The sequence below is a fragment of the Aquarana catesbeiana genome, linkage group LG11 (assembly GCF_042186555.1).
Source record: "Aquarana catesbeiana isolate 2022-GZ linkage group LG11, ASM4218655v1, whole genome shotgun sequence".
Taxonomy (NCBI): domain Eukaryota; kingdom Metazoa; phylum Chordata; class Amphibia; order Anura; family Ranidae; genus Aquarana; species Aquarana catesbeiana.
The window spans coordinates 234,759,198-234,777,673 of record NC_133334.1 but is presented as its reverse complement, the minus strand read 5'-3'; the positions used below and the strand labels follow the sequence as shown (position 1 = coordinate 234,777,673).

Genomic DNA, 18,476 nt, shown 5'->3' with positions numbered 1-18,476 from the left:
CTGCCTCCCCCAAAGCACCTTTTCCCCATGTTGATGAGGACAAGGGCCCCTTCCCTACAACCCTGGTGGTCGATTGTGGGGGTCTGCGGGCGGGGGGCTTATTGGAATCTGAAAGCCCCATTTAACAAGACAATTGGCAAATCACATTTAAAAGCATGAATAGCACTTATCTGTAGAAGGGTAGACGATAAGAGGACTGTCAATGGAAAGCAGAGCTACTCAGCAGTTGAACCAGGAAGTCCAATGGAACCAATGTGGAGTGCGAAAGTGGATGTGATATCACTCTGTAAGAGGACCTGCAGCTAGTGTGTGTGGTATTGCATTACGGAGCAATCTGCTCTTTTGTCAAGCCATGAAATGGTATGGTTTGCATGCTATGCATAATTGTTAATGTGAGTCGCCAATTGTCTTTTAATCATTAAAAGCTTTTATTAATGCTGCACTTAGTTGGCACCCCCTTTTGTTCTTTAGTTACACAGTTATGTCTGTTCATTGTTTATATACTTAAAAAAAAATATTGGTGAAGTAGACTCCTCATTTTAAAGAGGTGCTTTATGAAAACAAATGAATTCCTCTAATTTCACCATGGCTTTGATTGTAATAAAAAAAAAAAAATCATCTTTTACTTAAAGTAATTCTATTGTTTTCCGATGCAAGGCAAATCAACAGTACGACTTTATTCCACTCAGCTCCCTGCAGGATGCACCTTCCTCAAGTTGGACCTTTCACCAGTCTCCCGCATCCAGTGTGACAGTGCTTGGTCTATCAACAAGCACCAGTGCTGTCACATGCTGCTTCCCTATACCTAAATATACCAGGTATTTTCTGTTGGTGACTGAACAAAGGGGACAGGGAAACAAAGGAAGTGTTTGCTGCTGAGGGTTATGTTGGTTTGTCTTGCATGGCTTAAAAGTTAAGTTCACCCAAAACTGTTCTCTGTTTTAAAAACCTGTTGACTTTCAGTTATGGTTCAACATTTCAGTGGAGAAAGTTTTCTTTCTTTCCACACAATAAAACACCATTATCTTCCTCAAGAAAGGCTGTCCATAATTGTCAGTCTACACTCAATGCTCCATTCATATACTTTGAAGATTCAGTCCTCCAAAATGCATCAAAGTTTAAAAGGTTAGTTTTTATTGGATTCAAAATTTTTGTAGGACTAAACATAACCAAAATCCAGAAAATGAACAAAAATTGCAGCTCTCACGTGTATCTCTATAGAGAAGCTATAGCAGTGGTCATCAACCCTGTCCTCAGAGCCCACTAACAGGCCAGGTTTGCAAGATAACTGAAATACATCACAGGTAATATAATTTGCAGCTCAGTGATTGCAGTATTCCAGTCTGCATCTCCCCAAGGTAATACATAAAACCTGGCCTGTTAGTGGGCCCTGAGGACAGGGTTGATGACAACTGAGCTATAGTCTATGATATTGTTAAAAATCTTCTGAAAAAATATTTCTGTTTATAGTTTTTAACCATTTTAACCATAATTTTGTGGGTTTCCTCCAGGTGTTTTCCTCCCACATTATCTCCATATATTATTCATCAAAGTGTGCACATGTGTGTCTGTGTGCCTGTGGTATAGACACTAGACTGTCTAGACACAACTTTGTCAGCAAGGACTTATGTGGTTGGTTCAGTTCTCTCAGTAAAGAACTGGGGAACATGCCAGCACTGTATTACGCAAAAGAGTAAAATAAGAAAATCAATATGGTATGCTTTAGCCACTGCCAGCAAAGGTTTTCATATACCCTATCACAGTTAGAAACTGCAACCTATTTTCCCAACCAAGGCTACTCATAATTGTATCCATATATCTACCAAGGACCATTGCATTTGTAACCTGTGTTGTGTGGGCTTGATAAGCTCAATTCACCTACCCTGTTTCCCCGAAAATAAGACCTAGCGTGATTGTCAGTGATGGCTGCAATATAAGCCCTACCCTGTTTCCCTGAAAATAAGCCCTAACCTGAAAATAAGACCTACAAGGACTTTAACTAGGGCTTATTTGGGGGGGTAGGGCTTATATTGCAGCCATCACCAACAATCACGCTAGGTCTTATTTTCGGGGAAACAGGGTAAGAACTGAAATCATGACACCTTAGAATTGAAGTCACATATTGACTAATGCTGTCCAAAGACTGAGAATACACTGATCAGCGGCTGCAGCCAATTGGCTGCAAGCTGCCGATTGACAAATGTTTTCCAACAGTTAGATTGACTTCTGTCAGGCAGGAACACCCATATATGGTTTGAAATTTGGCCAGTGACCGCTAAAGCGTCCAGATTTTTGATACATCTATATTCAGCTTAAGCCCTTCTTGGGGTGAATCACATTTATGGAGTAGGAGCAGGGTATGGTGGACAGTGATGTTCTTGAACTAGATTTAATTCAGAGCTGCAGGGCCTGGGCATTCCTGGGCCATCCACCACCTTGTTTCTCTTTCTCCTCTGCTGTAACAGGATAGTGTGGCAGGATAAGGGAAGAGGAGAATCCAAATTAGCTGCATCAGCAACCAGGACTAAAACCACAACCCAATGAGCCTAGGAGGAAAGAAGCATGAGTGGCCACAGAGGGAAGAAAAAAGTGTACAGTGGTGAAAGGCCTCTTAGCCACCTGCATTGATACTGGTTTTGCTTGCTGGCTGTTTAGAAACTTTGCTGACACTTGCTGGAGAACTGTCCCAGGACATTTGGGATATCCCCCTTGGGAAGGGATAGAGAGAAAGTTATCTAAGGGAAGTTCATGGGCCCCACTGCTGGCAGATTGTGTTAGACCCCCACCCCTCTTCCCACTGGCCAGTGGTATAGTTAGGGCCCTAAAATTATAGGTCATCTTGTTGTCCTAAATATCCAGTAATAACAGTGTTTGTTTCTGAAATGTGTATTTGTCTTGTTATTGCTGTACTGTCTTACTGTAGCCAAACTTCCTCCCCAGCTTTACATTACTGGTGTGTTAGTGAGTCTGGGTTCAGTTCAGGGCAGATCACCACTGGAAGCGTTAGGAGGGACCAACATCTCAGCTGCTTCCCATGGGGTCTGTGCTACAAGAAAATATGGTCAGGTTACAATAAAGCGTTTTTGAATGCAAAGAAAAAAGAATGAGTGGAAGTGCAACTTCTTCATTTTGATACTATGTCAAAAGTATTTCGGAAGAAGACTGCAGTACAAATTCTAACTAGGATGAAGGAGCTGCTGAAGTGGTGTGATGTATTGGGTCAGAACACTAGGGGAGAGGACATCATAGGCAGGTGACACCACTGCAATATATAAGGTCTAGCTAGATATAAAGGCAAGTGGACAGGGTTACAGGGACTGAGTTAGTCAATAAAAGGTATCAATTAGGCTACAAACTCTCTGCATATACCAACAAAAAATTCAGTGGCAAAATTAAACTCAGCTCACTTGGTACATTGCTATGAACTTCTCCAATAAGGAAATGACTATCCTTCATGGCCTAATACAGGGATCCTTAAAGGGTAACTCCACTTTTGTGAAAAAAAAAGCAAAAAAAATATAGCATATACAATTGAGACACAAATCATATTGTGATTGAATGTTATATGTTATTAAAAATTACCTTTCTTTTTCAATCTGCAGCTCTGTAATTTTCTGTGAAATGCAATGCAATGTGGAAACCTGGTGGTGTTCTGTACAGAATGTGTACAAAATGCCCCCCAGATATGTAATTTTCTGCTTGTATGATTGGCTCACTGGTTTTCCCAGAAGTCTGCACTAAGATACAAGTCAGATTTCAGGCATCCTCTGCAACAAAAATTTAATTTTTGATAAGATACTCCCAATAGGAAATCACATTTAACCACTTCAGCCCCGGAAGGTTTTACCCCCTTAATGACCAGGCCATTTTTTACAGCACTGCGTTATTTTAACTGACAATTGCGCGGTCCTGCGAAACTGTACCCAAATGAAATTGATGTCCTTTTTTCCCAAACAAATAGAGCTTTCTTTTGGTGGTATTTGATCCCCTCTGCGGTTTTAATTTCTTTGCGCTATAAACAAAAAAGGGTGACAATTTGGGGGAAAAAAAAGAATATCTTTTACTTTCTGCTATAAAACATATCCAATAAAAAAATGTAAAAAATCTGATTTCTTCATCAATTTAAGCCAATATGTATTCGGCTACATATTTTTGTTAACAAAAATCCCAATAAGCGTATATTGATTGGTTTGCGCAAAAGTTATAGCGTCTACAAACTATGGTATATTTTTATGGAATTTTTATTTATATATATTTTTTACTAGTAATGGCGATGATCAGCAATTTTTAGCAGGACTGTGACATTGCGGCGGAGAAATGGGACACCTAACTCACATTTTTGACACTTTTTTGGTGACCATTGTCACTAATACAGTGATCAGTGCTAAAAATATGCACTGTCACTGTACTAATGACACTGGCAGGGAAGGGGTGGAGACTTAGTGCTCTGACTGGGTGAAGACAGAGATCAGTGTTTCTGCTTAGCGGGAGCACAAGATCTCTACCTTCTCCCCTGTCAGATCGGCGTTCTGCCTCGCTCAGAAATTATCGCGGGTGGTCGCTGGACCCGCTCATTGGCTCCCCCTCTATCTAATCAGTGCGCGATCGCGCCTCCCAGTGGCAACTGCACAAAACAATGTACAGGTACAGTAAATGTGCGGAAGGCCGTCTGGAACCGGTTAAAGGGATGCAGGCCCAGCAATTTTCCTCATTAGAGCTTTGCAGGTGCAGCAGCTGGTTGATAAATATGAAGCCACTCCCATTAGACTCACTTCTGAACATGGGCACAGACAAACACACAGGGATTTCTTCAGAATAACAAAAAGTAAGAATCTACAACAAAGTTTGTCAAAATCTTTGTAATGCAGATACTGTAGATCACCCGGAGGGGAATGTTTTTTTCTCAACAAAAGTGGAGTTACTCTTTAAACGTTTTCAATGGTTTTTATTCGTTTTACAAAATAGAGTAATACAATACAGTATATGTTTTTACATTGTTGAGGCTATCAGAATGTTAAAGGCATAGAGTAGTATCAAAATTGAGGGACATCCAGTATAGTCCCAGATCTCAATCTGGTAGTTCTAGAAAATGTTGAGCTATCCGGGAACAGTCCACAGTTTTAATAATCACTAGTTTTGACTCAAAAAGAAGAAAGGCATACATATAGGCGTCTGAGGCTGGCTTGAGCCAGTCCTTCCACCGCACAGTCCAGTATAACCCTTTTTCAGGAGTCAACCAGAAGTGAGGGACAAACCCAGGGGTACAAACCCAGTGAGGGATATAATTTTTTAAATCTGGGGACCCAAATAGAAAAATTGTTCCTGCATTGGAACCCAGAAGAGAATTACTACCAAAATGTCACTACTCAATGACCATGGATTTCATTGGGGGGGTGTTTTTTTAAGCATCTGATTAGAGCCAGAGGCTCTAATAGGCTTAAAAAAAGCATGGGCTCAGGGCACAGAGCACTGCGATCCAAGCCCACCCAGTTGTGTGACAACAGTGATTGAATATTCACTATTCTCACACTAATCCTCCTCACGGCTAATTTAGGAAGTGGGTTATAAGACCCATTTCCTGATTGGCCAAAACACCAGGTGATCCTATTGAACGCCTAAAAGAAGGGAGAAGGAGGAGAGAGGAGAGCACAGCCGGAGGAGAAGACCCGCCAACCCACCAGCCGCCACTGAATTGGCTCACCCGCAGCGGCGCTCCCCGGTTTGGACAGGGGAGGGGAGATCGGAGTTAAAAAGGCCGTCCGTCTCGCGGGGGGCGCAATCCCCGCATTCACTTCCCTGGGAAGGGTGGGTGGACCGACTCGACTCAACGGTTGGCGCCCCCCCCCCCCCCCCGAATTATCGAGCAATCGAGCACCAGCCGCCACTGGTGGAAACCCATTATAAGGTCTAATACAATATGCAGCCAATAAATTTGTGTTATGTTTTAAAGCTGGCAAAATTTAAACAAATCCTAAAATAAACTGAAAAAAAAAAGTTTTATAAGTTTACTTTTTCATCATTAATCATTTGTAACATTTTACTTTTCTAGCTTGGAAGGTAACTGTCTGAAACTTAAGGACATGGGCATTCTGCTTGAATTATTTTCTGAGATGGATCAGTTAAAGAATTTAGAGTAAGTGATATCAGCTTAGTATTTTATTTTAGCACTTTACTTGCATTATACACAGGATACTGTTTAGGTAAGTTAGTAATTTTGGATTTTCAGGCTCTGTATGTAAAATGTCAGCTTAATATTTTTTAATTTCCTGGCAAGAGTTACCTGTGGAACCCAAGAGCTGGAAGGATCCATTCTCATTGTGACAGTTTTGAAAATGGATGTGACATTTCTAGGATGAGCTTGAACTTGATGTTTTATGCACGGCTTTGTAAAAACGTGGGCAGGATTGGTGGACCTGGGCAGAGTTTGATGCCTGCTCTTCAATGTGTTCTGCTAATATTAAAGTTGTAAGGGATAAAAGAAGGTTGTCTCAACAACTTCACCATGGAGATGGTTGTATACGTTTTGATCCTTTTTTCCTTGATTTCTATTTGTTAAAATCGTATGTATTATCATTGTACTGTATGTGTCTGCTTTGTTCATTTTTCATATTGAGAAAATGTCCAAATACTGTATGTGATTGTCAGGAGCTCTCTTTGCACTTCTCACTCATTCTCTTCATCAGTGGATAGATGGCTGTTTGATGTCTAGGTGTCAATAGTAAATAGGCAGCCTAACTCAATTTTTGCAATAACGAGGGTTATGAAAAAGCACAAAGCAACAGTAGGCACTGTAAGACCATATGTGACTGTACATTTCCTATGTGATGTGATAACAATGTAATATATGAATTATGAGAAATAATTGAAAGCTCAACTCCAGGCAAATATAAAAGACACAAAAAGCCAGTGGGTTGCCTACTTTTTTCCTTTCTATTACTCTTCTTGTCTCCTATTTTACCTCTTTTTCTCTTTAATACATAGATATTAAACCACCATAAAAAATACTGATTGTTTTGTGTTTTACAGCCTAAGCAACAGTGAGTTAAATGCGATAAATATTCTGTCACTGGTAAAGTCAGCTGTTACACATCGCAATATCAGAGATATACAGATAACGTGAGTAACATTAGTTATATAATAATGACCGCACTTCTATCATTTTTTTTCTTTAAAAAATGTATTTATATTCCATAACTTTTCTGCAGGAGGGACACTTCTACAGCTGTCTTCTCCACAGTGTATTGCAAACCACAGAGGTAAAATTATTATTAAGTGATTTATACTAGTGTAAAAAAAATACTTTTTTAGATATCCTTCTCTTATGTTGTCAAGCAAGAAATTTCCCATCACTATGACAATTTCTATCCTATACTGCTCATTCCTGTCCCCCTTATACATTGTAAAGCTCTGCGTAAACTGTTGGCGCTATATAAATCTCGTATAATAATAATAATAATTCCTTAGGTCACTGAAATGTATAGATTAAGGAAGCCTTTCTCAACCTTTTTAATATGGAGGAACTCTTTAAATACATTTCTGGCCTCAGGGATCCCCTATTTATTATTGCTATAGTCACAGTATCATGAGACATTTGTGTGATGGTCAGTGGGAATGAGTGCTCCTAAGATTTATGGTCAGTAGGAAGAAGCCCCATCTTACAGACAACTTAAAACAGGATTGTCAAACTGGCGGCTCTCCAACTGTTGCAGAACTACAAGTCCCATCATACCTCTGCTTTTTCAAGCCATGTTTGTAACTGTTAGTCTTGCAATGCCTCATGGGACTTGTAGTTCTGCAACAGCTGGAGGGCCGCCAGTTTGACACTCGTAACTTAAAAGATCTTTGATGTCAGAGGTTATAGATCTGAAGGGCAGAAACTACTCATTGCTCAAGGACCCCCTAGCAATCTATAACGGAACCATGGGGAACCATTAGGCTGAGAAAGCCTGGAGTAAAGTATAACTAAAGGCAAAACTTTATTTTGTTTGGATAGAGTAGAGCGGGATTAGAACACCTGTAAGGTTTTGTTTGCCGTCTGTGCCCCCGTTAGGTAGCTCAACCCTTTTTGTGTTTTTTATATTATCACTAGGTGTGAATATGAAAAAACATTCTAAATTTTGGGTCATCACTAGAACAGGAATAGAGGGGAAATCTTCCAATGGGGATGCTAATTAAACCAGCTGTTATCTGTATCTCTTGGACACTCCAGTGGTGACATTTTTACTCTTGAGGTCCAGTTTTATTTCCACCAAATCTGAAAAGGTCCATCTGTTGATGTTGGACCAGACACATCCAAAGTTCCAGCAAAAGAAGCAGGATTTCCTGTTATAATTTTTTTTTCTGTGTTCCTTGGTTTAACATCAGTGATCCTTCCTTCTTCACATTGTCTGTATGGTTACTGCCTGTTCTCCGAGGTTAGAAATTAGAGGTTTGAAAACATTTTTTTTTCTTTGTCAATTTCTCTGCTTAGTTCAATTAATGAAGGTGCTGATGTTGTATATACTGTATTTGGTTTAATGAGCAGGCTTTTCAGACCTTTGTGGTGCCCCCTCCTGTGTATCACACTTTTGAATATTTTAAGTGTTGGCATTTAACCTAGTATTTGCAAACCTCAAATACTGTACAATTTTAAGCCTGTATTCTTTAAGAAACATGGCCACTTTAGGAGAACCTTACTGCCTTGCTTTTACAAGAATTGGGTTTATCTGGCAAAACTAGGAGAGCTGGGAGCTGAATATAATGAACTAATGTTTACTTGCAGCTCTCCTCCAGCCAAAAAGGCTCGAAATGAAACTACTGAGAAGAACGAGATAAGACTAAGGTAAAACAAGATATTTATTAAGCATAAGCAAAGCAAAATACATTTCTAATTTACTTACAAGCATACTATACCTAAAATATACAGTAGCACAAATCCTATAGTAGCGTTATACACTTCTGTGAGTAAACTATATTGAAAATATAGATACAGTACATTCAGCTACAATTTACTTTATATAAAAGGTTAGTAGAAATAGCATCAGGCAGATTATGAGCAAATATTTTATTGATAAAGACAAAGCCTGGATATCTGAAAGATCAGGATCAGGATATCAGGAAGAGTCAATGTGCAGTATCTGTGTTTTTTTTTAATTATTCCGCAAAATACCTTATTTTACAGCACTGCTGGGCACTCACATGACCTGCCGACACTCTCCTTCCCCAATCCAAGCACTACAATGGGAGGGGCTGAGATTCCTTGCTGGCGTCAACCGGGAGGAGAGATGGAGAGCGACAGGAGGTCACATGAGCACCCAGCAGCTCTATAAGTAAGGTATTTTGAAGAATAATTTTCAAAAAACACAGATACTGCAAGTTATATCTTCCTGTAAGAGAGGGGATTACAGGATTTCTCAGTAGTAATTTTACAGCTATAGTCAAGGGAGGGGAGGGGCAGGGAGGAGATGAATCACACACAGATTCCAGAGCTGACAGGCAAGGAGGGAGGGGGAGAGAGGAGAGACTAAGGGAAGAGGGAGTAACATAAACTGACAGCGGTATCATGGACCAGCAGCCATGATCACCGTGGCCAGTTTACATAGGGGGACACAGGAACAGGCAGGATCAACCAGGTTTTTTAGACCATAGAGAGGGGCAAATGACACAGCACAAGCACTATGCTGTGTATTCTCCTTTAAAGGATCAGGATCATTTTTTTAGGGTTACAAATAACTTTAAGCCTAGTTTGGCAAAATTTCAAGGGTTGCGAAATTCATCCTATGTAATCTATGAAGAAGACATGATAATGATTTAATGCCTAATTGCCTGACAATTATACTGTTTTACTTAATAAAAGGTATATTGAATTGTTTGGCAGCAAAAAATCTGTCATCATGGGTCCAGGGCTAGACTTCAAATCTTTGTTTTCCTAGGCCATCATTCTTGGGCCATTCACTAGCCACACAGTTCTGTATTTCCTATAAAAGTAATGTACAAACCCACAGCTGATGAAATGATAAAACTAAAGTAACCCACAAGAAATGGAATGATCACTATACTTTTCTTTACACACTTGACACATTTTTATGCATTTAAAGATGTCTACAATATACAACATTATGAAAATATCATATTATGAGATACCACAAAAATATGAAACACCAATCATTTATTAAAGCGGGGGTCCACCTATCTATCGTTTTTTTTTTTTTGGAGTTCATTCACAAACTTTTCTTCTCATGATTATCTACTCACATGTTCTGTGTAATAAGTCCGCCTGTGTCCGATTTCATTGTAAAGAATAACATAAAATTCACTGAAGGCGGTTTCCATCTTCATTGTGGGCATTTGAAGCCCACAAGCATGTATTTCCTGGATGCGTGTGCTCCCAGCATTCACCGAGATGTTGTGATGATGCTGTTGCACAATGCATGCTGGGAAGCCTGAGACTAGCTCCCAGGGGACTGTGGGAGGTCTGGGAGAGGCTAGAAACACACCTACTCCCATGGGAGGAAAACCAGGAAGTGCTAAGAAGATTAGAAAAAAAAAGGTAATTACGGCGATTTAAATTTTTTTACACAGCATGTCAGCATCTAGGCAAGGAAGAGAATGCATAGAGATAATGTTCAAAATTTGGGTGGAACCCCGCTTTAAGCATCTAAAGCTGGCCATACATTGTTCATATTTTAGCCAGTTCCTGATGTACCTGCTGAAATTTGGTTAGTGGGTGGCCCTTTGGCAGCATTCGTCCCTGAATCTTTTGACTGAAAATTTGAAAGATCCACAAGGAAAAATGTCAGCTGAACAGCAGCTGCATTCAATCAGATGCAGCCCCTCTTAAGGTATTCCAATGGATATTTGTCCATCCATGTTTTATGGATGGAGGAATCAAGCTGATTTATTTCGCTCAGCTGGCAAAAACAGTGAGGTATGTCCAGTTTTAGTGACAAAATTGGATGCAAACCAGGCTGCCTATTAGCATACCTCCCAACTTTAGAACTTGAGAATGAGGGACACTTGAGAGAGATAGTGACCTGTGGCGCACGTAGCACGCTACAGCAAAAAGTGGGTGTGATTAAATGATTGTGGCCTGGAGAAGACAATATTCCTCAGCACCAGGGGCATTGCTTTAATTGTAAAAAAACTGAGGCACCTTTGAGCATCCCAAGGAGAGTAAGTGACCTTACTGTTAATATTGGGAGGAGGTTAAGAGTATGGTTAAACAAAGCCCAGGCCTCCTTGTACCTTTAAAATATGCTTTCATTGCAGTGCCACAATCAAGAGTCTCACAGACACATATAAAACACAGCACAATGATTTAGAAAAATGTTTCCTTTAAATATGCTTTTGTGTACACTGTAACACTCTTAAAGAAGAACTTCATTAAAATAGTTGGGGATATCTTAGCACCTAACAACCAGCATCTGTTAAGACAGTGAACACATTGGTGAGAAATTTGTAATGTACAGTACTGTATAGCTTGTACAGTGCATGAATCTGTAAGACAGTGTGCAGGGATCAGGGGTATGCAATACACAGAGTGCAAGGGTCAGGAGTACATAACGCACAGTGTTGCACTCGGTGTCAGATTTAAGAATACATAAGGCAGAGTTCAGGGGTCCGGGGTGTGAAATGCAAATAGTTCAAGGGTCAGAAAAATGTAACACACAGAGGGCGGCAGTCAGTGTCGGGTTTAGGAGTACATGACAAACAGAGTAGAGGTCAGGCTAGATAATGCACAGAATTGGGGACCGGGGTGTGTAATGCATAAGGTTTGGAAGTACAAAAAGAAAAGAGTGCAGGAGTCAGGGGTGGGTAATATAGAGTGTAGGGGTCAGGAGAATCCAAAATGTCCCCCTCCAAAAAAGATTTAGCACTATTCTGCATGCTCCCAGCAGAAATCCTCTTCGCCCTCTAGCCTTATAGGAGACCAAGGAGTTCCCCACCTCTCAGCTATGCATATACACACTCCTTGCATACATGTGGCTGTGGGGCGGGGAATGCCTGTGTTTGTCAGTCCGCAGTGACCACTTCCTGATGGCATAGCTCAGGCAGGTTCGGAATTAGATCCAAACAAAACTGAGCTCATCACTTGAAGGAATGGAGAAAGTCAAAGCTGCTACCCTAGGGCCCCATTGTTTCTTAATCCATCTCTGCCGCCATACACCTATCTACTAAATTTTGTAAATGGCAGCAAGAGTAATGGTATGAGCATTCACTAGTTCAGTTATGCTGCAACTCACAGTAAAGGCTCATATTAGCATTTTCCATTTACATGCATTTTCCATTCAAATGTATTCCACTGCATTTAAATTGAAAATACAGTGTATGATAAGAAAAGGCTGCTTTTGTCTTTTTTGTTACCGCTGCTTAAATGCACCTCAGTAGGACATGCTGAGTCCAGAGAAATCCAGCAAAATGCAATACAAAGCAGGTCAATTATAGTCTCTAAATTGACATGTTTTCTGCTCATTAGGATTTTTATGACCTATTTAACATGCATTCAAATTGCACCTCAAATACAGGGAAAACAAGCCTCATCAACATAGGACCTAACACAATAAATGCACATAACCTGTCATTATGTGCCATTTCCAGGGGTGGACTGACCATTGAGCCACTCGGGCAGTGCCCGAGGGCCCTGGGCCACTAGGGGCCCCCATCAGGGTTGCCAGCCTCAGTAATACCAGGGACAGTATGTATAAATCAGTTTTTTTTACATCTGTCTGTGTATACTGTGTGTACATGTATGTGTATACTGTGTGATTGTATACTGTGTGTGTATACTGTGTGGCCCCATAATCTCTGATTGCCTGGGGGCCCCATAATCTCCTACTGCCCCGGGGCCCCATGAGTTATCAGTCCGCCCCTGGCCATTGCTGATTATTTTCATTATGAAGAACATTATCTTTTAATTTTTAAAATGTGCTTTCTGAACTTTACATGCTTTGTAAATATATATATATATATATATATATATATATATATATATATATATATATATATATATATATTTTTTTTTTTTTTTTTTACTATTGATGCTCTTTTTTTTGTTGTTTCAGTCTTCAGAACTGCAACCTTACTGGCAAAAACTTTCCTCAGCTGATTCGTATCCTTACTAAATTGCATCTCTCCTACTTGAAGTATGTTATACAGTAAATAAAAAAAACAAATAACATTATCTCTATTTTGCTACGATAAGTGCATCAGCCAAAGGGCAAACACAAGACTTTAACATAAGGGCGGGGAGTTATTCACACTGCAATAAGTATAATAGACCAGTAGCTATTTAGCAGAGCTACAAAGACTCTGTACACCAAATGCCAAAAAAAGTCAAAGAATAACTTAGTTCTAAAATACAGTTCATTCAGAATTTTATCCATTTGCGATTAGGAGCCAAGAAGAACCTTTTTTTCCTATAGAGCAACTGATGTCCAGAAAAAAATATTAAACGTTTAAAAAAAATGTTTTAATAAAACACCCAGTATTTTCATTTCCTAAACCTGTAGTTGATATCCAGAGGAAAAAACAATAACGTATGATTAAAATATACCTTTCTGATCCCCAAAGGCAATTAAACAATTCCCTGGATTAGTGGTGGTCAACTTCCTTTATGTAGGGGGCCTCAATTATGGCCTCTGCCAAAACCAATAGTATCACACATAACATTTAACAAATGTAATGTTGCAGAAAGCTGTCTTAGAATGCAGAGACAGGGGATGATAAGTGACTACAAACATGCAACAAAAGATGAACAGAGACTGAAGGTATACTACACGAGGAGGTCAGAGACTATAAACATAATATAGGAATTATTGAAGATTGGGGGCATGCTTCAGGAAACAGTCAGAAATTATATTCTCAGTTGTGAAGTTGTAAGAGGCTGCGTCCTCGATTTATGTTCATGTTCATGATGTTTCATCGGGCCCTCGCCCTTCCTGCGTTTGAATAAACTTATATTTGAAAAATAAGGAAACAGTCAGAAACCGAAGACATGTTACATGAGAAAGTTTACTGCTATTACAGACTCTTGACAAATCAATGTGTCTATCACGATGAGGGGTCAGGCTCAAAGACCAGTTGCTATACCAGTTGTGGGACTACCACCGACCAGCAGGATAGGTACACAAGCAGTCACCCTGGCAGATGATGCAGGGTCACCTGAGAGTCTAAGTACTAACCGGTGTTTACCAGAACTCCTGATGGTGGAGATGGATTTAGCTGCATGTTAGTACCAGGTCGCGGTCCTCACGATTGCCCCAACAGGAGGTGAGCAAGCCGAGGTCCAGTAGCAGATAAGCATATAAGGATCAAACAGAAGTATAGTCAGTAAACAAGCCAAAAGGTCAGTAACGAGTAGTTGCAGGTTGGGATCAGGCAGAAGTGTAGCCAAGCCAAGGGTCAATAATGAGAGGTAGCAAAATATGGACGGCAGACGGCAAAATATGAAGTGCAGAGACTTGGCTTAAATCAGAAATTTCATGGGAGGAGCAAAGAGTTCAAGGTTCAGCAGAGATCAAAGCAGAAGGCAGGGTTGTCCAATGGATCAGACAGGGCGCTGTCCAGCATCTCAGGTGGCTCCGCAAGAAGAGTCGTTGCCAGACACAGCAGAGGTTCAAGTCCAGGCCCTGACAATGTCCATATTTTTACTCCCTACAGCCCCCCTTTAAAATGACTTGTGCCACATTTGATATTTAGTACTACGAAAGATTAGAAGAAAAAATAGCACAACAAGAGAAAAGTGAATGGACACCACAGAAAAGAAAGATACTGTAAAATAAATAATCCAAACCATTTCCATACTAATAGCCAGACTAAAGAATATTTTGCTGTTACTGGTTTGATTAGGCACCTAAACACATACTACTATCTTTAGGGGCCCCCGGGGGCCACACACTAGGTGCCACCCCCAGGCAGCAGATTGGGCACCAGGGCACTTGAGCAACAATCTGCAATGTTTTTTGGCAGGTTTTTTTCCTTTAAGTTTAAATTGATAGACATGGCTTTTCTTAAGCAAGCTAACTGTGTAGCTGTAAGAAAGTGAATCTTACCTAAGCTCAACTGCTATATCCAAGATTCAGATGCTATAGACCGTTCCTCTGGCTAGGGTGTTTGACTTCCAAAGCAATAAGTTCATAACATGTATAGCCGGCCACTCAGAGTGCTCTTGAAAAAATTCTTTATTGGCTACATATATAGTGACACAGTATCCAATATGCTAACATGTTTCAGCTTACACAGCCTTCCTTATAGCATGCTATGCTATGGTATGCCACGAGGAAGGCTGTGTAAACTGAAACACGTTAGCATCTTGGATACTGTGTCACTATATATGTAGCCAACAAAGAATTTGTTCAAGAGTACTCCGGGTGGCCGGCTGTACTGTGCAGCTGTGCGTTTTTCTACTCTACCCAATGCCCTGTATTTACTTAAATATGTAAACCATAAACATCTAAAGAATGGATATTGAAGTACATTATTAATAATAATAAAAGTAAATACATCATTTGCTTGGCCCAAAATAATAATTAATCTTCTTGTTCAAATTTATACTTCTCTGTAGATATATTACAGAAATGTCAACATTGCCCACTTAAATCTAAGGAATTATTACTCACCTTTTTGATCTGTACGCTTATTTATGAGCTTCTTAGCTGTCTTAGTTTCAGATATTAAGAACTGACATGTGCAGGATAAGACTTGGAAGAGGGGCACACGGTGAAACCTTAGATGAGGACTAAAAAACTTGTATTAAAATTATATATCACCAGAGAAAGATTTTTTTGGTTGATTTTGGCCTACCCAACTTTAATAGTTTGGCCATAAACACACCAGGCACATACCAGGCTAGAGAGACGGAAGATGGAAGTCATTACAGGGCACATTATGAGGATGTCTGTTACTAGAATTGGCCGCTTCTACATGAAATAGAATGCAGCTGGCCAAAGGTGTAGGGAAGTGCCGCAGACCAGACCCAATCCATTATCAAGCTCTCAAGAATGGCCATGCACTTTTCAAGCACATTTAGCCAACCACAACATATTGAACAATAAACAGCATAGTCCTATCATACATTTTTTGTGTCTATTACAGTTTATCCGGAAATCCTCTTGGAGATGTTGGATGTAAGAAGCTGATTAAAGCCCTGCCTAAACTGCACATTGCTGGAGAACTAAAGTAAGATATCTGAGCTATACCACCAGATATGCTCATAAACAAGACATTTGGAAAGCTGTTGATTTGAAGTCCACTTAAGGTTTTGTGGGTAGATTCTGAGTAGGGATCAACAGAATGTTTTTGGTGAATATTAAAATCTGTACTTCCAGATATATAATACAAATATAGAAAATGTGAGCACATTCTGAAGTCAAGGGCAAACCTCCAAAAATGTAAGTAGAACTATAGGCAAAACATTTTTCTTTTGTTTCATTTTGGATAGAGTAAGGGAGGGTTATAACCCCTGTAAGGTTTATTTTTGCCATCTTTGTCCCATTGGGGAGATTTCCCTTCACTTCCTGTCCCGTAGCCAAACAGGAAGTGAGAGGGAATCCCTGCAATTTAAGGGAATCTCTTGGGGACCCCAGGTCATTAGAACTAGTGTCCCCATTGGAAGATTTCCTCTCTACTACTTTTCTGGGGACAACCCAAAATTTGGGTTTTTCTTTAACTTTCACTTTCAATGATAATAATAAACAGGACAAATAAAGAGGGTAAATCCACCAAATGGGGACACAGCGAGCAATATAAACTGACGTGTTCTAATCCATCTCCCCTCCATCCAAAACTAAAAAAAAAAGTTTTGCTTTTAGTTATACTTTAACTATAGAAAAGAAGAGCAAAGTGGCACCTGTCACACAGAATAACTTTATTGGTACAGAGTTGGTTATACAATACCACCCTACACCAAAGGAAAAAACAAAATTCCCCTATACCGATCCCAATGTATAAAAAAAGGAAACAATGTGGCATATTGTTAAAAACTATCAGTGCTGCAGCCACTGGCAACTACATCAGAGCTCCAAATCTCAATTAGAAAAATACAAAAAATACAATGTAATAAATATCTGTCTTATTACAATTTTACAGTGCCTCGCAGTTGTAACCAGATCAAACACTAAAATCTGGCAAATTCCCCTTAACCAGAGCTTTGTTAAAATTGGCCTTTGCCATGCAGCCAAATTAGCATTAAAAAGGTCCATTCTAAAGCTAGGGATGTGAAGTCTTGTCACACCCTGTCATCATATATGCAGTCCAATTATTAAAGAAAAAAGGTCAATTAAAATGAGTCCTTTTATTGGTTGCAACTTGTTTTAAGGCTGAAAATTATCTTCTTCAATTTTGAATAACTAATATGGAAAATGTAGTCACACTTGGACTGTGGTGTACATATGCAGTTCTCATGGCTTCTACTATTGTTCCTCATGCTCTACAGATATTCAGTGTCATTGCCAACCATCCATGTTTGTAAGACATGGCTATCACTATGGATAGACATGTCTGTTGTGGATCAGGTCAGCTATGAACAATAATGATAAGACTCAGGATCGGTTCACACCTAGGCATTTTTGGGTGATTTTCTGCTCTAAGCTTCAGCTCTAAAAATGCCCAACAAGACAAATCCCATTAATTTCAATAGCCCCTGTTCACTTCTGAGCATTCTGTCACCTTAAGCAAAACACCCGTCACTCAAAAAATACATGAGCTTCTTTTTTTGGCAGATTACAGGTGTTTTTACTGCTTTCCATTGGAGACTTGTCAACGTCAAAACGCCTGTCCAAAAACGCTACAAAAACTCTGCAAAAACGCCCAAAAAACACCAGAAAAAACCCCTGTAAGCATGCCCGAAAAACGCCTGTAAAATAGCAATGCCTAGATGTGAACAGGGCCTTAGGGCCTGTGTCAATAAGCTTTTGTTCACAACAGATCTGCTTCTCTTAACATACAAGTCAATAGGAACACAAAAGCCTCTGGAAGCTTATGGATGCAGTTTAGAAGGAGGTTGTGAATGAATTTTGAATGATCTCAGAAGTATCTCAAACTGATCTTGAATGCACCTGAAAGCACATTCCACTTTTTTAATTTGCCCAAGCCCAAAGTCCATTGACAAAGGACCTTAAGACAACCTGACCTACCAGCATAGGCTTCTTTGCATGATAACCTGCCTCGTAGATTGTGCTGGTGTAGTATTTTGTGGAGTGAAGAGACAGGCTCTCAACTAATAAATAAAACTATTGCCTATGTTCTAGTCTCAGCAAAACACAGATATCAGAAGAAGGAGTATTACAGCTCAGCTCTTCCATGAAATCCTGTCCCCACATAAAACAAATACTTGCCAGGTAAGAACTTTGAATAGATCATTTTTACCTAACCTACATGAAAGAGACTCTGTTGCATCATCTGTGTACAGAACTCCTCCAGGTTGCCATACTGCATTGAATTTTTTGACAGCTTTAGAAAATTGCAGCGGCTTCATAATGAAATGGAAGTTTAATTGTTAA

The 18,476-nt window shown here is 39.8% G+C and overlaps 1 protein-coding gene across 3 annotated transcripts in view; it reads left to right on the top strand.

The window, feature by feature from the left end:
- NLRC5 (NLR family CARD domain containing 5) overlaps positions 1–18,476 on the top strand; it is a 264,118-nt gene that overhangs the window by 122,924 nt on the left and 122,718 nt on the right. For all 3 annotated transcript variants that reach the window (XM_073605527.1, XM_073605525.1, XM_073605526.1), the window contains exons 8-14: positions 6,050–6,133; positions 7,027–7,116; positions 7,206–7,256; positions 8,762–8,821; positions 13,041–13,121; positions 16,072–16,155; positions 18,225–18,314. In XM_073605527.1, the coding sequence (XP_073461628.1) occupies positions 6,050–6,133; positions 7,027–7,116; positions 7,206–7,256; positions 8,762–8,821; positions 13,041–13,121; positions 16,072–16,155; positions 18,225–18,314 (540 nt within the window). The remainder of the gene's footprint in view (positions 1–6,049; positions 6,134–7,026; positions 7,117–7,205; positions 7,257–8,761; positions 8,822–13,040; positions 13,122–16,071; positions 16,156–18,224; positions 18,315–18,476) is intronic.